This window comes from Nothoprocta perdicaria, unplaced genomic scaffold (genome assembly GCF_003342845.1).
Source record: "Nothoprocta perdicaria isolate Ctin4 unplaced genomic scaffold, notPer1 scaffold_16, whole genome shotgun sequence".
In the NCBI taxonomy this organism is placed as follows: Eukaryota; Metazoa; Chordata; class Aves; order Tinamiformes; family Tinamidae; genus Nothoprocta; species Nothoprocta perdicaria.
In genome coordinates, this window is record NW_020454760.1 from 7,100,761 (window position 1) to 7,123,491 (window position 22,731).

The 22,731-nt window shown below is 50.6% G+C and overlaps 3 protein-coding genes across 6 annotated transcripts in view; 2 read left to right on the top strand and 1 right to left on the bottom strand.

The window, feature by feature from the left end:
* The window catches only part of TTC39C (tetratricopeptide repeat domain 39C), a 32,783-nt gene extending 29,249 nt beyond the window's left edge, over positions 1-3,534 (top strand). Inside the window, exon 14 of the mRNA XM_026035444.1 lies at positions 540-3,534. Within this exon, the coding sequence (XP_025891229.1) occupies positions 540-629 (90 nt within the window). The 3' untranslated portion in view covers positions 630-3,534. The remainder of the gene's footprint in view (positions 1-539) is intronic.
* A 3,699-nt stretch (positions 3,535-7,233) lies between these two features.
* On the top strand, positions 7,234-9,983 carry CABYR (calcium binding tyrosine phosphorylation regulated). Its single transcript, XM_026035458.1, has 4 exons — positions 7,234-7,420; positions 7,503-7,556; positions 7,690-7,968; positions 9,400-9,983. Exons 1-4 carry the CDS (start codon positions 7,273-7,275, stop codon positions 9,981-9,983), a joined length of 1,065 nt encoding a protein of 354 aa, XP_025891243.1. The 5' UTR covers positions 7,234-7,272.
* A 1,793-nt stretch (positions 9,984-11,776) lies between these two features.
* OSBPL1A (oxysterol binding protein like 1A) overlaps positions 11,777-22,731 on the bottom strand; it is a 71,180-nt gene continuing 60,225 nt past the window's right edge. For all 4 annotated transcript variants that reach the window (XM_026035510.1, XM_026035513.1, XM_026035512.1 and 1 more), the window contains 8 exons: positions 21,852-22,034; positions 21,189-21,296; positions 21,008-21,097; positions 20,657-20,783; positions 17,680-17,796; positions 16,809-16,932; positions 15,265-15,355; positions 11,777-12,313 (listed from right to left, as the gene is read on the bottom strand). In XM_026035510.1, the coding sequence (XP_025891295.1) occupies positions 12,211-12,313; positions 15,265-15,355; positions 16,809-16,932; positions 17,680-17,796; positions 20,657-20,783; positions 21,008-21,097; positions 21,189-21,296; positions 21,852-22,034 (943 nt within the window). In that variant the 3' untranslated portion in view covers positions 11,777-12,210. The remainder of the gene's footprint in view (positions 12,314-15,264; positions 15,356-16,808; positions 16,933-17,679; positions 17,797-20,656; positions 20,784-21,007; positions 21,098-21,188; positions 21,297-21,851; positions 22,035-22,731) is intronic.

Below are 22,731 nucleotides of genomic sequence, written 5' to 3' on the forward strand. Positions count from 1 at the left end.
AGAGATGTTTAACTCGGGTTTTAACAGTGTTGGTGTCTGTCTGGCGTCTGTCTTACTGGTGTGGAAGTGAGAGCTGGTGGCAGTAGTGGTGTTCATGCATGTTGCAGGTGAGGTGTAGTACAGAGCCACACTAAGAAACCTCGGAGGTATCAGAACCCTGCCAGGTCTTTTAAGAACAAAATTTTAAGAGCAAACTGGACTTCTCCACCTCACCTGTGTTGCCTCTGTTCCTTGGCCCGGACACATTGCACTTCTCGAGAGCTTTTGATCTTACAGAACTTTCCCCAACTCAGTCAACTAAATGGGATCTGAACAGCGGGGTGGAAATAGAGAAGTTTCTACTTAATAGTTGCTACTTAATAAGGAGAAGAAGAAAAACATCTGACGATTCTGTCACTGCGGTGATGCAGGGGCATTAATAACAATCTGCATTCTCCAGGTCACTTGTGTTTCATAGGTTCATAACTTCACTTGTAAAATCATCTTTGCATCCGAGGATGAAGGAGGCTAATAGTTCCATGTTTTTTTTTGTATTTCAGGAAGAATTTACTGGCTATGATTTTGAGAACAGATTGCACGTCCGCATACATGCAGCCTTAGCTTCTCTGAAGGAAGTTGTTCCACAGTGATGGACCGAAAGTCGCGTTATCGTTTCCCACAGTTTCTGCACTTTACGATAAAGCAGAGGATTAAGCTGTTGGGAAGACCAGCTTTTCTTCTGAAAAACCATTTGTGCCAGAGACACTTTGCTAATATGTTCAGAGTTGTTACAGCTTAGTAAAATATCACAATTTTAATTAAAAATAAATCAACCAGGATGAGGGTTAAGTGACCTTGTGTTTTTAACTCTTCAGTTATTATTTTGTTTCAACAAAGCCGAACACAATTACTTGTAACTCTGCAGGTGAGCCTAAATAAGCACACATGTGATTTACTTGGACAATTTTGGCAGTGGTTTTTTTAGTTGTTTTTTTTTGGCTTTTTAATTTTTTTTTTTAACTTTTAAAATACATCTAAATTATGCTCTCTAAGGGGAACAGTATTCTGTTTTGCTTAGAATAATACAATAGAAGTAACAGGTGTAAATGTTGACATTGGAAATGGACCGAACGCTTTTTCTTTGAGGATTAGCCAATACAGTGGGTACAAGGAGAGGAAGCTGTTCAGCTACAAAAAGTAGGAAGTTTTCTTAGGAAATTTTAGGAGGTTATTTCAGTGGCTGGACCATGATGTGTGAATTTTGAAGCTCACATTCCTTCCTTTCTTCGTCCTCCCCACCCGACTCCCGATATAAATTATGTCAATATTTAGGATCTCTGCTTCTGGTACATTCCAGCTAAATATTTCCTTGGATTGACATGCCATTACTGGGGCGGGGGGAGGCAGTTCTTATTTCTGCTCGTAGTATTCCGAATAGCGCATTAAATGACATTGGCCGGATCTTGTAATTTAAGTGACTTCCCCTTCAGGTGGCTGCATCTTCGTGGCAGTGGCCTTTAAAGGTGTTAAGGAACAAACCAACCAAAAGCCTCTTTCACTCCCCCTACCAATAGCACAATATCCTAAATCTCCCAATGGTATTCCAAACCTGTGGTGTTAAGGTACTGAAATACCTCAGGACAGCTTAAACCTTTATGGTGACCATATATTGTGTAATACTTGGCCATATGTGTGCTTGTGCAGTTACGTGTACTTTTGTCTGCAAGACGTGTCCCTCACCGTGTATATTCAGTTAATATTATATGCTAGGAAAGGCAATATTTTTTTAAAGAAACTTATGAATGGAAATCTGGCCAGAAAGTTAGTAGAATTATGTTACTTGGCAAACCGAAGAAAACTGGATTTCCTTGGAAGTAGTTATTGAGAAGCCTTATCTTTACTTTGGTCAGGTTGCCTTAAGCAGTTCCTTAGCTTAAACCGGTTTTCTTTTCTTACCTTTTTGCGGAATATGTTGCCAAAGTTTTAAAGCCTGCCCGCACCTAACCTTCATTGATTTGCTTTTGAGGGTGCATCTAAAGCAAGACTGACATGGAGGAGGAAAGTAATATCCAATATCCTATTTGGTAGGCCGGATGAAAAGGTTGACACACTTCTTGCCCTCCAGAAATACACAACTTCTGCTATGAAAGGCATTCCTAGAGCAGTTGGGCACTTCTTTGGCAGGCCATGAAGGAGGGGAGCAACTAACACTAAAAATACATAAATAAAAATCTATAATCTGGGTACGTTATGGGTAGTAAACTGATTTGTCATTCAGATTTACCAGTAATGTCGAGTCACAAAGGAGTGTTCAATCTAATTTGAAGTGGCCCGTCCAAATGAAGTACTGAATAGGAAACAACATACTGTGTGTATATATATAGTGACTTCTTAGGACTCTAATCATAATTTTAGAAATGGATGTGAAATCTTATTTTGTCCTGTCTGATTTTTATATTCTGCAAACAGAGACGTAGTCCACTCTGGGTAAATAGCTAGGAACAGTTACTGACAAAAATATTAAACACACTGCTTAAACGTAATGCGAGCCTGGGCTGTTGAGGACACTCAGCACCTGCACGCAGTTGGAGCTGGGGTATCTCGGACCCACATGCAGTTGGAGTTGGGGTGTCTCGGGCCCACATGTGTGGGGGTGTTGGCGAGCTGTGGTGAACTGATGGGGCAGCCTGTCCGCTCCAGACCACAAGTGTCAGGGAGACACGAGGTGTCCGTGCGGCTGCCCCGCTCCGGGCAAGCGGCGCTTAGGGAATCATCGTGGAAACGGAGCCGTCGGTGTCCGGATCTTTTCCCCTCAGAGGAGGGTCTCCAGAGTCGTAAATGTGCAAATTCTTTTATTTTTCCACTTAGATTGTGCCTGTGATGAGCGATTAGCTGTATTTTGTGTGGACAGTTACGGGGTTTTTGTTTGTTTTTCTACTTTGGAACTCGGAGGCATGGTCTAATAGCAATAATGGAATATGCATCTTGCTAGTTAATATATTAAGGCTATCTTTCCTGGGTCAGGTATTTTTGTTGATGTTGAAGAAGTTTTTATCTCAATATGACTCATTCTAGATAAATAACTAGAATTTTTAGATGTCACAATATGGCATATTTATTGTGATGTACTGTAAATGTTAATTTACAGAACTTGCACTTTTATATTTCTGAGTAAAATTAAAAAAAATGTGACTATGAGTTTTGTTCCGTTGTTCGTCGAATTTGCCTTTAATTAGCGGCCTCCTGAATGAGATGATCCTAAGGACAGGGAAAACTTCTGGGCTGCCGAGTGACTCTGTGACAAAGTTTTTAGTCAGCAATTACCTCAGCTTTTGTTCTTCCAGCTTAACAACAGTCTCCCGGTTTAGCAAGTGAGTTACATGTGTCATGTTGAGATCAACTGTAGAATGAACAAGATCTAACATACGCTCTTAAGACATGAAATTTTCTTGCTTCTCATTTTAAAAAGAGGAAAAACGAAAAATGTATTCTCTGTATCTGTACACCTCTGCAATGCTTCTGACTTACTCTAAAGCGAGCACTTTAGTTTCTCCTGTCGCTGACTTTGAATGCCTGTTTCATATTCTAGTTATGCTTTATTCTTAAATAAAATTCCCCAAATCTTATCCTGAATTGCTTTTCCATTTACAGCAGTCTGGTCCTTTACTCAACAATTGATCGTTGTTTAAAATTGTAACCGTTTGAAATATGAAAGGGGAGGAAATGTTATATGGGTAAAACATGGTGTTGGGAGGACACGCATAAAACCCATCAAAGTGCTGGAAAGAGGGCAGCCTGTAACGGGTGCTTGAATTCTCTTTTCCACTCACAACGACAAGGTGTTCTTATGAACAGTGGTGGCAATAACTTGCATGACAAAATAGTTGCAATCATAAAGAAGTGTTCCCAAAAGTAATCTTGTTAAGTAGATTTATGTTTAGCTGTCTTTAAAGGCCACTGGGCAGCAGTGACATGAGACCAACGTGCCTGGAGGCCCTGGAACAGAAGGGACCTCTGCTGAACTCCAACCGTAAGGAATTAGCTACCGATACATTGCCTATAATTCCTCAGCCTCAAGTAGCTGTACGGCAGGACGTTTTGTGTTAAATTTAGAGTTCTGAAATGAAGTGCAGGTGGCAGCTAGCAGGCTGCTGCTTGCAGTTGGAGGAGATGCCTGCACCGTGCTGCTGCTTTCTGATGTCTTGAGCGAGCTAGAAAATGCTTCAAGAACTCGTCTCTGTGTCGAGACCTCTTTGTGTTCTTGGGCGTAGGTCAGCCTTTCACGGCAGGATCGGGAGCTCTCTCCAGGAGCAAGCACGTCCTTGTTCCGCTTCATTGTGAACAAAAACAGTGAAAATACCTGAAAAGTATTCAGTAAAGCTGAAATACTCTTTACAGAGGTTCAGAATAACCTAAGAATTTGCTGGCATTACGCTGTGTTAGCCATATCTTTATATAAGGGCCTTGATTTATGCTGGAGCAAACTCTTGAATGAAACCGGTCACTGTATAGGAGGTACTATAGAGAAAAAAAAAAGGCCATTTTTTTGGCACTGTGTGTTGCAAATGTGTAGTCTACCTGAACTTTGTAGCTAGTGCAGTGGTGCTGTTATTAATGATAGCAGAAAGTGATTTTTCTGATGCTTATATTCTCAAGGTAGTCTCCCGTGATGGAGTTGCATGTGCTTCTCTCTCTGTGCAGCTTCCCTCGCAGCTCTGCAGCGCGTGGCTGCCGTTGCCTGCGTGTGCGGGGTGCTTGCAGAGACCACCACGTACCCACAGGGTGGAGGAAGGTGCACTGGAAGGGTCCAGTCCCTCTGCAGTTCCAAACCTGGAGCTGTCCAGCTTTGCTTTTCACACTGCTTCCTCTAGTAGGTTGTAGTCCTGCTCTGTCAAATGCTCTGTTCCTTGCCGTGTCTCTGTGTAGCAGGAGAGTGCCCCGCTCACCTCTGGTGCTCTTTCACATAACCAGCACAAACAAGGCATTAATGGTCAGCATGAGACAGTCTTCCCACAGCTGAATAACGAGTGGCTTCAGTTTTCACAGTCTTTTTCTAAGCTTGGTCTGCCAAAAGCCTGTACCCCAGAGCAGCTCAGTGTTGTAGGTGGTATTGCAGTTCACGTTGCCTTCATGCTTCTCCTCAGCACCTCTTTGCTCACGCACCCAAGTCCTGCATAACCCATCCCAGCCCCGCGATCGTGCTGTGTGTTTATGTGCAGTGGGCTCGTTGCCCCCAGTTTATTTTTGGTCAGTTGTTGGTTTTTCGGAGATGCTGTTTATCTTGTGCTGAGCATGTTCAGCATCGTTACCAAGTGACCTACGTAATGCTGCGCTGTCCTTGGTGTTTTCCAGCTGTTTGGCTGCCTGTGCTTTATCTATGCATCCAGAAAAGCTTCCCGATGAGGAGCTCCTTTGTGTTGAGTGTGCGAGAGAGAGCTTGCTAGACTCAGTTGTAAATTATTTAAATAACAAACGCCTACTAGTGCCTTAAGAGCAGTATGTTTATCATAGTGAAAGATAATGGTACTCCTGGGATATGTGTTTTTCCCCACAGGCGTCACTTACAGCAAGGGTGGGAACTAGGGGCAAGGCACAGACAGGGCACCCTAAGCAAAAGCAGTGTTTGGCAGCCGGGTAGGAACAGCCAGAAAGCTTCCTTGAACTGGGAGAAACTCCTACTTGGGATTCAATTAAAGTTTTGTCACCACGACAAGGCGACGGCCTCGCAGGGCAGGCTGCTCCCAGGCAGCGGCCTCTCCGCATTGGCCACAAAGCGGCGGCTGCTTTTTATTTACTACACGAATCCAGTTGCTCTAGTGCTGTCTTGCTGGTGTGGTTCCCGTGGTGCCGTGACGGGAACTCCTCTCCAAAGAGCCCTGCAGAAATGGCACTCGAGTTCTGGTGCAGGGAGCAAATTTCGCACCCTCACTTTGCTGCCTGCTGCACTTCAGCTTCAGACAGACTGCTGACAGGGGCTGGGGCCTCTTTAAACCCTTCAGGAGGTGTATGCTTGTGTTCACTCGGCTCTAATAATTTTTCCTTGTTTTATAATGTCTTTGCTTCACGTTTTTTCAAACTTTTGCTGGACAGAACTTTGCAGACTTGAAATTTTGGAAGCTTTCAAAAAAGACAAGTTCATAAGCTCTCCTCTGATCTGTCTATATTCCTGGATGGTTTCAAGGCAACCACAATTTTCTTTATATACAGGTATGTTTAACGTGTTTAAGTCCTATTGCTTCTGCCAGACAGAAATACAGACTTGCAGTTGCTGTCCTATTGTACATTTTTTAAATCCTTATGTATATTCTCAAAGTACGACTTCTGTTGCACAAAAGCTTTTTTTCCTTATCTGGTAAATCATAGCATAATCTCATTTAACTTCATTCTTTTTGTAGTGTGGTCTGTATTTATAGAATCACGGAATTGTTATGGTTGGAAACAGCCTTCGAGATCATCAAGTCCAGTCATAAGCCCTTCAACACCACGCTGCTGCCCACGGCTGAAGAGCTCTTTCCACAGGTTTTCTTAACAAGAAATAATTCCTGAGGCATCTTTCCTGGAAGAAACATGTCTTGGTGAGTTTTCTGTCTACAGACTCTGGTAAATTAAGTTTGTGTGGCGTGTGGATGAGGTGGGGTTGTTTTTGTTGTTGTTTTTGTTTTCTCCAACGAATGTTGCCCGCAGGCATCTCCTGTGACTGTCGGCCCCCATGAGCTTTGTAAACTGGGCAGTAGCAAACTAGACCGAAACCCAGCAGCCTTGGGAATGGACATTTTACAGTAACTTTTTCCTGCTTGTGCTGGTGTACCATGACATGATTTTGTACACACCCTCGTGCTAGATGGAGAGGCCCCCAGTGGGGCTGTTTTTGCGGGCACGTGTCAAAGGCTGTCAGTGGCGCAAACGCCCGGGGCTGTTCGGCCGTTAGCGCCGCCGCGGCCGTTAGCGGCCACAGGGCGGAGGCGGCCCGGGCGCGGCTCCTATTGGCCCGCGGCCCCGCCGCGCGCGCGCATCACGCACTCCCATTGGCCGCCTCGCAGGGCGGCGCCCCGCCCTGGCCTCTGTGACGCGCGGGGCCCGGCTATAAAAGGGGGGCGGCGGGGGCGGCGCCCGGAGGCCGCGGCAAGGGGCGAGGCGAAGGTGGGGTGGGGGCGGCTCCCGTCGCGGCTTCGCTCCCCGTTCCCGCTCCCCGATCCCGCTCCCGACTCCGTTCCCGCTCCCGCCCGTCTCTGAGGTGGTTTGTGTTGCTCTTGTTGCAGTTGAGAAACCCTAATCCGACTTCAGCGGAGGAAGATGCATTCCTCACGGGCCAGGTTCATGGCTCCCTACGGCCTGAAGACCCTGCTGGGGGGACTGAGCAGAGCTGCCTTCAGCGCCAACCCCAACAACATCCCGAGCTTCGCGGCACTCTATTTCCAAGAGCTCGTCGCCTTCCGCGAAGGTCGGCGCCTCGCGCGATGGCTCCGGGGTCCGTGCGGCACCCGAGCCGCCAGCCCCGGCCTCACTTGTGCTTCCGCTTCCAGGGAATCCCGATCTGGATTTAACGGAGCTGGTTGAAGAGTTTCGTTTCGTCATTGGTAAGGGAGCCGTTTCCATGGGGTGGAGGCCGCGCGGGCCCCGCTGCTCCGCGCGCTCGGTCGCGGAGCACCGAGGTGCCCGGGGCGGCAGAGCTAAACCTCACCCGCGTGTCCGTGTGCTCCCGCCCTGCAGACGGCTGGAACGAGAGGCTGCCTCAGAGCCTCAACGCACAAGACGCGTCGGTCCTCGGGGAGCCCAAGCAGAAGGAGAAGTGCACGGACACGGAGGAGGACCAGCTCCTCCGTGGCGCCGACACCGAGTGCACCTCCAAGATGACCCAGTACCCGTCGACGCACGACGACGTCGTCGGAAACAAATCTCCCCCCGGAGCTGACGACGCTTCGTCCCCCAAGGGACCGGAACTCGCATACGTGCCCGCAGACCCTGCCCAGCTGGCTACCCAGATGTTAGGTAACGCTGATTCCGTTTATTCTGTGAAGGATGTGGCCACGAGCGTGCAGACTCTTCCCGAAGTCTCCCTGAGCTCGGAGAACGTAATGGCGGTAGTGGCGGGTGCAGCTGAAGACGATGCCGCTGCGGAGGCCGCTAGGGCGGCAGCGGGCGAGCGCGCGCCGCCGGCCGAGGCGGCAGCACTAGGGCCCTCAGACAGCCAGGCTGAAGTCGCAGCAGTCGATGCCAAGGGAGTGTCCTCAGCCCCCCCGCAGGAAGAACCATCACCACCACCTCCTGCGCCGCCGCCAGCGCCGCCGCCTCGCGTTCCGTTGCGGGCCGTGTCCGCCCCCGAGGGGCACGCGCAGGAGCGCCCGCCGCTCCCGCAGCGCTCTGCTCACCTCCTCCTCTCCCTGGGCCACATAGCTTATCTGGTAAAGATTGAGCGGCTCTTAAGTGCAGGCCAGTTCTCACGTGCTAAAATCGTAGGTCCATCTGCCGATGACGTAGTGTGTGACAGTGAGAAAGCGGAACCCCCAGCAGAAATGGCCTCTGCTGAACAAGGTAATGCCAGGTCAGGTAAGAAAGCCCGGGTCTCTCTGACCGCCTCCTCGTAGAGCCCTAGGGTTGTGTCAGGGATGGTTAAATGCAAAGGCCTTCGCGTCAGAGCAGCCACGGCTGGAGGGGACGTGTTAGGACCCTCCTGTGCCGACGCCGGCCGCCCGGCCCCAACGCACCCCTGTTAGATCCCTCTGCCATCCGTTCCAGGGGCTGTGGCCGGCTCCGAGCGGGGCTCCAGCGGCTCCTGCAGACGGGAGCGCGGGGGAAGTGCCCCTGAGCATCCCGCTCGGAGCCAGCCCGGTGCCCTGGAGCGGCTGCCAGAGACGAGGGTGTAACAGGGGTGCGCGGGGGCTGTGGAGCGGTGGGCGCCGGGAGCCTGGCCGCGCGGCCGCCCCTCGCCCGGCCGCGCGGTGCCCGCGCGCGGGGGCCTTTGCAGTTAGCCCTGGTGGTGGTGGTGGTTGCCTGCCTGGCTGTCTGGGGGGTTCCTGCAGCTGCGCTGGGCGGGCAGCGAGCGGCAGGCGCTTCCTGCGCCCGTGGGAGCCTGTGCTGGGCACGGGGCGCCAGCCCTGCCCAGCTGCAGAACCCCCCGGGGAGCTGCCCCGTGCGGCTCCCTGGTGGCTCTGGGCCCGCAGGGGGGTGGGTGCCAGCGCCGCGGGACAGCCGCCCAACGGCAGGGCAGCGCCGGCTCTGGGAACAACGGCCCCTGTTGGGGGCAGTTGGACAGACCCCGTTTCAGAGGGGCCCGTCCTCCAAGGGCGGCCGAGCGGTGCTGCCCGCCCGGCTGCCCCGCGGTGCTGGCGCCGGCAGCGCGGGCGGCGCGGGGGGCGCAGGGCTTGGCGCGCCTCGGGCACTGCTCCTCACACCAGCCCTCTCGCCTTCTTATCGTTGTAGCCATGGCAGCAAGCGAAGCGGGACAGCCACCACCCCACTCTAATGTGTGGACCCTCTATTGCCTAACTGACTTGAGCCAAGGGCAAAAATCGCCACCATCCCTTCCTCCTCCTGCTGCTCCGGGCCTTGCCTATTCCCAGCAGCAGTTCCTGCAGCCAGTGCCACTCCAGGCTCCACCACCACAACTGTCCTCTCCAACATACGTGATGCCGGAAGAAAGCAAGAGGGGCAGCGCTCCGCCTTTCATTTTGGTGGGCTCCACGGTGCAGAGCGCCCCGGACTGGAGCGCCGCCCTTCCCGGCCCGGTGGCGCCGGCCCCGCCGGACGCCCGGCGCTTTGCGACTATCCCGGTGCCGGTGGCCAGGCCGGCCGAGCAGGCGGCGCCCAAGGCCGTGCCGGAGGCGGCGCGGCCGCCCACGCCGCTCTACCTCTCGGTCGCCATCCCTCTGGATGACGTGGTGGCTGCCCGGAAGGGCGCCCCGGGTGCTGACAAGGCCGCGGCCGGGCCCCCCTTTGCGGGGAGCTATGGCATTGCGGGGCAGATCACGGTCACCTCCAGCTCGGTGCACCAGGCAGGGTCATGAGGAGGTAAGTTGGGGGCGCTGCCCCCCTGGGTGTCCGGCGCCTCACGTGGCTGCTGCAGAGCGAGGTTCAGGGCCGGGGGCTGAAGCCCTCGGGGCCCTTGTCCCCTGCCTGCCCCTCGCAGCGAGCAGGCCAGGGGCGAGCACCCCTTGCGGCGCCCCCTGAGCCCCCCTGCACAGCAGCCCCAACGCTCAGGATCCCTGGAGTGCGGCAGGTCCTTGCAGGGACATGTTCTGAGGGGCGGGCGTGAACATGTACTGCCTGCTGACACCCTGCCTGCTCTTTCTCCCCACAGGTTGAGAAGAGGCTATTGGGACTTCAGCGGGAGTGGAATTTACATCTTAAAAATATCAAATAACTTAAAGCAAGTGCTCAGAATTAAAGGCCAGCAATCGGAACCCACTCCCTGCCTGCTGTGGTGCCTTGGGCTTCTGGGAGGGCACCAGAGGCAAAGGTCCCACTGCCCTGCGCTGCGCTCATCCCATCCCGCCCCACGATTCCAAGGCCATGAAGCCACTTGAGGCCAGGGTGACAGCCAGAGGCAGCCCCTGCTGCTGGGTGCTGCTCTGGGAAGGAGCCCAGGCTGGAGATGCCAGGAGAGAGAGAGAGAGACACATTTCCAAGCTGGGGAGGGAAATGTGAGGATGCAGCCTTAGGCTTCTCAGGGAAGACAGTTGAGGCTATGCTTCAAGGAGGGGGGGGGTTAAGACAGTGATCTTAATCTTGCCTTTGGGGATTTCAGAACTATACTGTGATCAGTGCATTAGGCCAGGCCCCTGACCTAGGGCTTGATGTGGGAAGAACATCTCTCAAAGTTCTCGTAAAGCACATGTCCCTCCACTGAAGGCAGGCAGCGCTCACGGGGTGGAGGCCGCGCTGGGCACTGGGCAGCTGGGCTGGGATCCCTGACGGGATGGGAATCCCGGCTGCTGCTGCGGGAGGCCTGAGGGCGGCAGCGAGGAGCCAGCGCAGGGCCCGGCTCCGACTGCTGCCTTCCACCTCTGCAGACCACGGAAGGAGCCCCCCTGCTCCAGGAGCTACTGGCTCCAGCAGCACATGGGATGGGAGGAGGAAGCAGCTCCCACCTGGGCACCACTTCCACCCCTCTGGGCTCAAGGAGCTGTCCTGGGCACTGAGGAAGGCACCATTGACCTCCTGCAGCAGCGGGAGGCCCCTGAGCCACGGCAGAGCCGCGAGACGTCGCTGCTGCCGCTGCCGCTTTGGGGCCGGCGCCACCAACAACCACTTTACACTCGATGCAAGAAGTTTTGAAGCCTTTATTTAGTAGCGATTAAATTACTCAATTAACACTAACCTCCAGACAGCAGTTAAAATACCGTACAAGGAGCAGCCGGCCCTCGAGAGGCTCCGTACACAGCTCCCTCCAGCCCCGTCCGGCACAGAGCGCGGCCCCGGAGCAGGGCAGGAACCGTGGGAGCTGCTCCGGGCGCTGCTCCAGGTGACCCCACATCCCACCCCGGGCCGAGGCCCTTTGGGCCAGTCCGTGTCGGGCACCGGCGCTGCTGGCGCCGCACAGATTCCCTGGCCCTGGGGCTCCCAGTGTGCGCATCCAGTCAGGCAGGGAACTACTCCCACGGCTCCCACTTCCATGCAGCCGAAAGGAGAGCGAAAGAGAGACCGCGCTGCACAAATCGTGGAACCAACCTCCGAGAAAATCACACCAGCTTCAACAGCTCCGTGAATGGGCCGGAGATGGGAACTCCCGGCCTCCCTCCGAGCGCAGCTCAGGTAGTTACTTTAATAAAAGTCACTTTATGAAAAATTACATCTTTACAAAAGTGACACACCTTTCTGCTGTGAGCACAGAACATTCCCCTCGCTGTGGGTGCTTCCGAACAGTCAGTCCCGTATCACAATAAATAAAACCAGTCTCACTCGTGCCCGTGTTACCTACGAAAGAAAGTATTCACAGAGCAGCTCAAGGGGCTCTACTCCGCGTACACCCCAACCTAATATAGGTGTAGTCAGCAAACAGGGCAGCACTAAGCGTGGCCACTCGCAGCTTCTGTCCATGCAGGACCCACCGTCAGCCAGAACCGGGTTCCCCTCCATCAGGGGCTGCAGCTCAGGGACCACCAGCTGTACTGGGGAGAAGCTTAACAGTCTGTTGGGTAACTTGTCATTTGTCTCAGGAGATAAGTAAAACAAGGGAAAACATTAAAACAGATTAAGACTTATGTTTATCAGCCACGGGCTCCTTATTGCATTTTAATAAATATCAGGCAAGTTAAAGTAGTTTCTGTCCCAGTAGTTGCCAGAATAAAGCCAGTCCTGTGTGCCCGTGTAGGGATTGGGGCCTTGATGGAACCACCTGCAAGAAAAGGAGAACAGGCAGGATATGAGTCGAGTGCCTTCCCGTGCTACGGAGTTCAGAACTGCTTTGCTCCAGCCTCGCTGGCTGCTGCTCAAACGAGGAGCGTGAGGGCAGCCCACCCTGAATTTGCAAGGGAATTTCTAGCCACGTTGGGTGGTTACGGCCTCCCCTTCCTCCAGACCCCGAGGGCCTCCCGGGGAGCTGCGACGCGGGGCAGCGAGGGCTGTCGCGCAGAGGCCGCCCGCGGCGCCGCTCAAAGCAGTTGTGAACAGCACTGCCCAGGCAGCGGCAGCAGCAGCCCCGCTCGGCAAGGCACAGCAAGAGCACACGCAAGCAGAGCACACCCCTGCCCCTGGGTCCGGCCACACCGCGCTCGCAGAGCGGAGCCGCTCTGCGCGGGACGCTGCGATGCTCCCGCAGGCTCCTCCTCACGGCCACCAACCGTGTCTCACCGCGCTGGCCCGGCCTCGGCTGCGCCTCCGCCGCCCCGTGCCCGGCCCCGCTGCCCGTGGCCTGTTTGCCACCCGCTGCTGCTGCCAACCCGCTCGCTGCAGCCTCCCGCAGGCCGCGCTGCCCCTTCTAACCCAAACCCTGCCTGCCAGGACAACCCCCCAGAACAGAAACTACCGCAAAGCAGTGTCAAAAACGACTCGGTATCTTTAGGAAGCAACCCCCTGAAAGTCCACGTCTTGTTTGCTTCAGAAGACTGGGATGTGTTCAGCCAGCGACGCTACTGCTATGTGCACTGGGATGAACCCACGGGCGAGACACCTCCGCGGCGCCGTGGGGCTGGGGGGGTGTGGAAGCCCAGCGCACGGCAGCGCCCGCCCCGGGCGGCAGTGACGCTTCTGCCCCCCATCCCACGCAAAGCCCCAGGGCGCTGCGCGGGATGCACCGCCCCGGGCACCCTCAGCCCAGCGCACAGGCACGGGCGGCCTGCTGCACTGCGGCCGCGCGCCTACCGGCCCCAGGGGCAGCCCCACGGGTACCTGTCCCTAGGGAAGCGGCCACGCGGGTGCCGGCCCCAGGGAAGCGGCTGTGCGGGTAGCCAGGCTCAAGGAGGGGCCATGCCGGGTACCTCGCCCAGGTACAGCCGCACAGGAACCGGCCGCAGGGAAGCAGCCACGCGGGCTCCAGCCCCAGGGAAGCAGCCCCGCGGGCTCCAGCCCCAGGGAGGCGTCTTGGCTCCCGGCGCTGCCGCTCAGGGAAGGCCGCTCCGCTGCCCAGCCGCGTCTGCCTGCGGGGAAGGGCAGCTGGGCCAAGAACGGAGAGAGGCGGCGAGGGCCGGAGCGGCCCCGGGAGCAGCCAGGCCAGGCCGGCCGGTGCTCCCACAGCCTCCCAGCTCCTGCCGGGCTCTAACTACTGCCCAGCCTCCGCGTAACTCGCCAGGCGCAGTGCGAAACACTCCAGCAACACCTCGATCCCATCTCTACAGCCTAAAAATCTATAAAAAATGCCAAAATAATTTAAAAAATCCAACAGCAGGCACTCTGGAGACCTGCACCGTGGGAGGGAGGAACTCTGCTCGAGAGCGAGGCGCACGCTTTCCCTGGCAAGGAAACCTGCATTACAGTTAGTTTGTAACGCTGAGCTCGCACTGCAGGGCCCAGGAAGAACTCGCGGAGCTTCCCTTCACAGCCTGATTATGTTTCCCGCACAGTTCTTCCTGTTTCCATGGAAGGTAACTGTTCCCGCCTCCTCTACCGCATCCTTCCGGAGGACTCACACAGCTTCCGTGCTAAGGACATCAGGCACAGGGGAGCTGCCGTCCCAGCTTCAGAAAGACCCTGGAAAACAGGGAGTTCTGAAGAACCCCGGGAGCGGGGCAGGCACTAAGGGAGCGCCCCGGGAGGCGCCATGGGCACTGAGACACGAGGGGCTTCCTTTGACGCCCCTGGCTTGGGACGCGAGCCGGGAACAAGCTGGCAGGGCTCTGAAACCAGGGAAGCGGGAGGGGGGCCCAGGCGGATCAGCGCGGCGGAGGCGGGAGGCTCCGGCCAGGGTCACTCCGCGCCAGGCTGGGGCAAACACACGCACGCGGTTCGGGAGGGCAAGCACAGGGAAGGACACCAAGGCACACACATCCAAACCTGGGGCTCTGAGCTGCAGGGTGACTTCATTTGGAAAAAAAGAAAAAAGTGGTTTATAGTTACAAAAAGGCATCATAAAGACATTTAATCCATAGTGCTTGGGTGTATTAATAACAAGTTAACAGGGAAGACAAAGCTGCTGTGAACCAAGCTATCAATCTGCTGTTAGGCATTTATTGCCAGTTTTGTAATGTTTTACTGAGTTTCTATTTACTTTTCTAGTATTTAAGTGTCCCCAACTTTCTTCCCTCATCTTTCAAACAAAAGTTCTGGCAAAACTCTTACAAGCTAATTTTCCCCTTAGCATTTTTTAATTTTGTAGTTGGTTCCTCCTCTAAGGGAAAGGGGGAAACTGCTTGGCTCTCTGGGCAAAAAAGCCATTTCACCAGCTCTGAAAACAACCTGCGCAGTGGGAACACAGGATTAGCAGGACACACCTACCCGGACCTGGGAAGTCACGGGCAACAAGCTATCGATTTCCTTGCAGGAATCATGTCCTCCTCCCCTCAGCCCGGCACACAAATTGAGGTCAATTACAAATTAATCAGCAGCAACAAGATTCCTCACAAGGAGTTATCAGCAGCAATATCTTTTTCTTGATGGAACTGAGAGGCGCTCAGCAGAGACAACACAACTCGGGCAGGAACACGGTGGTGCCACCAGCAGCGGGAGGGGAGGCCGAGCCTGCCCCTGCCCCCCGGCAGCCCCACAGCCTGTGCTCCCCAGGGCTGCAAGGGCAGCAGCAGCAGCAGCAGGTTTTCATGCTGACACGACAGGGCAAACCGCTTGGGCGGACCGACAGCCTGAGCGTTCACAGGCTTTCTGTAACTGCCGGCACCTACAGGCAGACACACTCACCTTGTCTTCCAGTCCTCTTCCGACTTGGAGCGATTCTTGCGAGCAGTCCTCTGTTTTTCCTCTAGCCTCTTCTTTTCTTCGCTGGCTAGATCTTAAAGGGATTAAAAAGAAAGGCCTTAAGTGTCTCATAGGATGGGACATCTGCTTCATCTGAAGGGAAGCAGTAGAAGTTGTTCATTTAAAGTGCTTCCTACGTAATCCAAGAGCACTTCCATTCCACCCCAAAAGGCAGTGCAGCTGCAGCATGATGAGAGCCAAGGAAATGCTGTTCTACCTCCTCCGTGTGTTTAGCCGTGGCCTCAGGATCCTGAGAACTCCTTTCCCTGGCAGCACCTGTGAGCTAGGGGATGTGGCCACCTAGGATTTATTTCAACACAGGAACTGGTTAAGACATGATGCTGAATTCAGTTCAGGAGTCAGGCCACCAACTTCTTGCTAAGTCCTGGGGTAAGATCTCACCAATGACTAGTTTCTGATCTACAGGGAGTTGGAATATTCATTTCCAAATGCTAAAGAGCTGCCTCTTTGTAACATCCCTGCGTTTTCTCTTTGTTGAGCCACTAAGAGAGCACGGGTCATTGTAACAGGTGGAACAGTCACTTCACCCGCAGCAGAAAGGACAGTCATTCTTCAGATATTCTGAAGGAAAATAAAGTCAGACCAAGAAGCAAGTAATATTAGGGGTTATAGCATGTAAGTTATATAATCTTTCATATTTGAATCCTGAATCATGAACAGCTTGGAAAAAGCAGTTGGGAGAATCATTTCTGGCAGCCTACCAGCTGTTCCCAGTTATCCCACCAGCTGCTCACAAGCCACATATCTATCAGTGAAGGTACCAGGGTATCTGCTAAACAGTCTTTATGCTGCTGCTACAGTTAAGGAATATAGTCCTAACTATATTCCTTAATAACTAAAAGCATAGTTATTTCACTCTGTCTTTAGACATGCAAGTCACTGAGAAGGCTGTTAATTAAGTACGTCCATCCCATATGCCACAAAACAATCCTATCTACAGATACACTGGTTGGGGGAATTCACTCTCTGCTTTATTTTATTTTATTTTGCCACAAGGAAGTTCTTATCAGCTTCTGAAAAAGAAAAGTCTCACAATGCTTTTCTAATTTAATACTCAGAACTAGAACGTCAGAATACTTTGGCTTTGGCTCGTGGAAGGAGAAAAAGCAGCAGCTCACAACTACTCGCAGCGCTCGGAGCCTGTCTCCTTCTCCAAGCTTCCACTTACAGGGTTTGCCTACGGAGCACAGCAAAGGGGCTAAAAGCAAGTTAAAAAGCACATCACTCAGATGTTCTTTAAGATTCTTGCATATATGGAGAACATAAGTAGGTAGGTAACAGAACTTTCACTATAAACGAACCACAACCCATGAGGTTTAGGTTATTATCTTAATATGAGAAAACACATTTTTATGATTGCTACTTTAACATTCATCCAGTCATCTGAGTGGATTTTTTTTTTTTATTTCCATTTTTCCAGTCCCTCAACTTGGAAAAATAAAAGACCTTTGCAATAGCTGATTTACCTATTTCACCATTTTCCATGGCTCTGATATCTGGCCGTAGCCGGCAGTCAGTTTTGGGAATGACGCTCTCCATTTCTTTGTCCAGCTCATTCAAAGCCATAGCAAAGCTAGTGAAGTTGTACATCTGAAAGAGACCGAGGTAAAGGGTGACTTTGTAACCAGGTCTTTAGCTGGTTTAGCAAAAATTTAGCAAATTCTAAAAACAAGTATCCAGCTGCTTTTACGGTTATTATTTTTATTCATTTAAGACAGGAATACTAAAATTGCAGACAAAACTGCAGTGCTGGGCATGGTGCAGGTAATCCCTGGTGCTTCTGTTTAATCAGGACAGCATCCAGTTACTCACTGTACTATTTCTCTCTATCTCCTTTCTTCTAGTCCTACCAGCATTTTCCCTATGCCCTCTACTGAGGCATTTCTCCCTTGATGAACCTGCTGAAGGGCCTTGTCTTGTTCCGGTTCCGGAATCTTGCACTCTGCTCCAGGGCTCCTCAGAGGCCAGCTCAGGCTGTGCATTTTTGCAAGCCCCGTGAGGCCACGCATCTCCTCAGAGGTGTCTGCCCTCTATTAAAGCCATTCAGGAGAGATTTGTCACACCCAGTAAGTGCTTCAGCTGGGGGAAGAGGAAGAGGAGCAACGGCAGGGAAAAGCCCTGCACCACTCACTATGGGAAGCAGTCAACTTTGCACTGAAATACAGTTAATTAGAAAGAGCCTTTTCCTCCGAGTCCACCTCACCTGGTTACAACAGCAGTGGGAAAGTTTGTTACAATAAACAGGTAAATTCAGGTTTGTCAGTGAAAAGGAAGACAAATGGATTTACTTTGTGTTGAACAGGCACATAGAGAGAATAAGCAGAAATAACAGCTGACCTGAGCTGAATTTGGAGGTCTTGGATTTATCTTCCATAGCAAAATACTTCCAGGAATAACATACACACTCTCGGAATCTGGCAACGGCATCTCATCTGGCTCCTCCGTATTGCCCACCTAAAAGCAGCACACAGATAATGGAAGGAGTTATTTGGGACTCGTAAGTCATTTCAATGCATCCACTGCAGCACTGAGACTTCAGTAAAACTAGTTCCATGACCAAAGTAAATTATTTCAGTAACACAAGATTTCTTTTCTAGGTGCTCATCAAGGAACACTAGAATAGAATACCTACCCCCCAGCTCCCTACCATGGGAAGTCCAGCAGTTTCTTCTATTAGTGTCTTTGTAGATAAAAGCTGGATGTTCAAGACGGCCACAGTACGGATGTGGCTGAGACTAGTTCTAAACCATTAGGCATTAAACAAACTCCTTTGTTTGGAGCAGCTGAGGCCCAGCTGATCCTCATTCAGCCACAAGAGAGTGGGTCACAACACTGACCAGCCAGGCAATGAGTCAGGCCTCTCCCTAGAAAGATCTCCCAAGATCATCATCGTGGCTAAGAAAGCAGCACATTTCACAGACTGTAAGAGAGTAGAGCTGAATTAAAGGCAGTTAATGAACCCAACTACTTTAAATACTCTGGCTACATGCCAAGAACTTTAATCCTGCTGTTAATAAGCTTTGCTCTCTGATGGTTGCATCACATAATATGGACTGATGTCTGTGCAGAGTAGCCCAGGAGCCAGAACTCAGCTGTATTCTGAGATGATTCATGTGTTTCGGCTTCTAGAAAATGAGGAGGAATTAAGAGAGTTCTGCCTTGCTGTAGAGCTCGTGGGTACGGCTGTTTTAACAGCAAGGCAGCTGCAAACCAGAACAACACAGGGAGCAGGATCATTCCCTCTGCTGTTAAGAAGCTAAAAAGGGTTTTAGGTAACCACAGCTGAGCTGTCCCTGTAACCCGGCTCTCTAACCTTCAAAGGACACTGATCTCTAACCTCCACTGGACTCTCTTAAGAAACCAGGCTTTGAAGCAAAGCACAGATCAGAAAGGTATCTTCATATGAAAACAAAGACTCTTCAATCCCAGAGTGTCAAACCCAAGACCAAGTTTTATAAAAGGCTGCACTACAAACGACAGTTTTTGCCTCGTTTAAGACAAGACGTCGCGAGAACGGCCAAGGGCCCAGAACAGGACTTTGCTGTGCACCTGCCTCAGGCTGCACAGTTTATTCCTACCAAAGCCCCTCCAGTTCTAAGGAGGGGCTTTGCTACGCACCTGCCTAAAGCAAGACCCCAAGAACTCAGTCCACGCGAGGGCAGCTGCTCACAGCTCTCCTGCATTATGCTCCTCTCTATATTTGCACTGCAAATCCGGCACGAGATACTTCATCTTCAGACAAAAAGTAGCTCAGGTTCCATCTGAGATGAATTGTCCTGGAACAGCCCCAAGCCTAGCGTAACCCTGTCATGATGCTGGTGAAGTATCTACTTCTGATTATATGAAGGTTTGTTTAGCATCCTGCAAGACTGTATATTCAAAATCTAATCCCTAGAAAAGGTAATGTGATTTTGGAGAAGAGACAAAGACTCACACCCAAGAAGGTCCCCTAAAAGGAGACAGAAGGGAGCCCACATTAGCAGCAACAAAGCAAGAAGGAAGAGTGGAAAGGAAGGAAAGAATAATCTGTGAAAACCCTAATCAGGAGCAACTTGAAAGGCCAAGTACTTTCACACCTGAAGTAGGTGGCTTCATGGCTCCATTACCACGAAGGGACAAAGCACATCCAGACTTTACACTTAGGCCTCAGTCACTTAGACCAACACCACAAGCAATATCACAAGTCTGAACACCACAAGCAGTATCAACTCCTCAAACACACGGGGGCAGTGGGGATATATATCCAACAGCGAACGACTGGCTGACTTGCAGTGCACATTACAAAGCTTTAAGCCTTCCTCACAGAAATAGCTCTGTTAAAAAGTGTGCTTTTGCACAACCAGGGCAACATGCAACGCGAGCTCCATGACACAGGTGGCTTTATCCTGCACTGAAAAGCAAGGGTAGGCCTGAACTTTGCCAGGGAAAGTCACACGACAGCTCACGTAGAATGAAGGTTCTACTTGAGGGAGGATTTTTCTTTGCTCCTTCTCCCTAGAGCTCACAGGGGCAGACCTCAAAGAGCAGCAAAAATCTCTAGTGCTTTAGCACTCTAACGACGGAAAGCACTAGAGCAATTTCAGGTAGGGCAACAATCTGGATCTGCACAGGAACAACTGCTTTTAAGGGTTTTATTTTTTTTTTAATGTTAAAAGCTATCAATATTGAAACAGAAAATCTAGTTGCAGTGACCAAAGGAGGCCAACAACTCTGTTAAGCAACTCTTCAACACCAGGCTGTTATGTTGTTACCACCACTATTATTATGTGTTAAACAGGCAACATGCTGCTATCAGAAACCTGGAAGAATCAGTATTTTTTTTTTTAATCGGGAAAAATACATACAATTGTGAAGAGGCAGCATTTTGACAGCTGTACCAATGTAATAAAGAGAAATACAAAATTTCTTGTAAAATCTGGAGAATAGGATCTTTCCTCAAGATTTGAAACCATGTAGGAGTCCAAATCCTTTTACTGGAATATAAATATTATTAAACATAATCAGGACCATGGTCTAATTTAATACAAGTGTCATTTCCTCCATGTGAGGAACGAAGAAGCAACAACTCTGCAGGAGACAGGTGAGGAAACACCAGCCAGTCGTCAGACTGGGCCAAGTGTGGGGAAGTTTGAATACAAATCCTCAAAAGAGTCATCATTTTCCCCCTTACTACTGGTACTCACACAATGCATTTTGCGGCTTACTAGGCAACAGGGAATAAATGAAGAGTAGGCTTTAATGCACTTACATGCTGTTAAAATATTTAGTTGTCCTATTATGCTTTTGAGATACCATCTCTTTACAAGCTTAATACCTGCTTACTGCTTTTCTTCTCTTCTGTATTTTTCTTGTCATTTTTTTTGTAAGCCTCGAATGTAGCTGGGTCAACACTGTAGAGGCACTCAGTCCACTTCCCATACAGCGCACAGAGTTTCTTCTTGCTGTCAAAACAGACTAAGTTTATGAAAAACCATAAGCAGATTTATTTCAGCATTTCAAACATATTATTTGAGAATAACTTGCAAGCTTACAGTATTGGTAACATGCAAGTTACAACCTTCCTGGTTTAGGCTCAGGCTTTTGCCACACTGTTAACAGCATCAGTTCTCCAGTTCCCCTTAGAAACTGAGCACAGTAACTTGTTTCTGTTAGGAAGGAGTCTTACCTTTTGTCCTGAATGTAGCCTTCAACTTTGTGCAATTCCTTCCCAAACAGGCCACAGGGCTTGAAGCTTAAAACACACTTCTCACCAGTTCTAAAGGCAGAAGAAGGCGGCATTAATTATTTCCAAATACTTATTGTTTTTACATTCCCAGAAAGGGAATGCACCCACATTCTTCACTTACTTGTGGTTAGTTATTTCCACATTTCCATACTGCTCAATCCAAAGTTTGCCCACAATAATGTTATGCACACAGCAAGTAGGGTTTGTCCATGTGTAGGCTTCATTGTGTCTAGAAGGAGAGAGAAAGCACAAAATATTCCATCTTTGTACTGAATGGCACTGCTGCAACAAGCTGTCTTCTGTAAAGGGCACCAAGCCTTGAAAGGATCCTGGCAGTAAGCCAGGAAAACTCCAGGGTTTATTAACCATGCCTGCTGAGCAAAGGATACTGCTACTGATTTTATCAATTCCTTAAAGAGCAGCCTCAGTGCTGCCAGTCTCTGCTGGCACTGAATCACACAAAGAAAGTCAACAGCACCCAAATGTGCTGGTCATGGCAAGACTGGATGTCCAGGCACCTGCTGAACACAGCCACACGCACCAAGCCCTGCTGCGATGCCAGTTTGTACCATTTACTAAACAGAAAATTTATTAGAAAGAAGTGTATGAGGCTGAATGATAGCAGTTCCCATTTTCTCATCTTCTCCTCCCTCAAAGCAATCTGCCATCAAACATCAGCATGTGGCTGTTACACATATCCCTTCTTAAGCCATGGGAAAGCAAGATGCATTCACCACCACAGATGTGGTCACTGGGTTTATACTACTGTCATTTGTCAACTTACTCAAGAAGCTCCAAAGTCATTGTGCCTTTTGGTTCTGCTTCCACACTCTTGCCCCAGAATTTGAGTTTCGGATAAATTGATCCATGAAACACAAAATCATTATTTAAACCTTCAGCATAGAAAGCACTGATTGGAGGATGATGGCTGACTTGTTCTGAGAGAAGTCTAAATCCCAGATCATCTCTGTGAAATACAGTTAAAAAGAAAAAAACAGGGGTATGAAGATGCAAAGAGAAAGCCTGGAAGCATATATCCAAATAACAAGTGAAGCTGAAGTTGTGGTTCTTTTCCCCTCGTGTGAAGCACATAGGTGACTCATGCACAGTGCAAGAGTTAATTAAAATGCCGTGGGAGCACAAATGAAACATATCAACTAACAGATATAAACAGCTTCATTCCAAGAAACTGAGGACATGTGAAAAGGTAAAAAGAGCAATCAAAGCTTCTTAGCCAATATGTTTACTTTTGATAGTGAGCTCAAACTTTTGCATAATCACAGGCCAAAATCTCACTTGTTTGAGAGAAGAACTTCCTCTAAAAGCAGCTGCAGACTAATATGCTAAAACCAACTATTCATACTCTGGACAGTGAATATCCATACTCTGGATAGTGAATATTACAACTCCGTCGCTTCCTTTATATGCAACACACTCATTTGGGCTTTAGAAAAAAAGAAAAAGTCATTTTTGCAAATAAAGTTTATTTCTAAATCCATTTTCAAGCCCGCTGTGGGTTGACGAGCTAAGAAGTTTCCCTGCAGTGTGGGGTGCCCGGCCGCAACGCTAGCACACACCTCCCAGCAGCTGCAGAGGTGCTTGCGAACGCAGGAATTGCTCAAGCCCGAGAGCAGGTTGCGGGCCATGCAAGCAGCCTGAGGCAA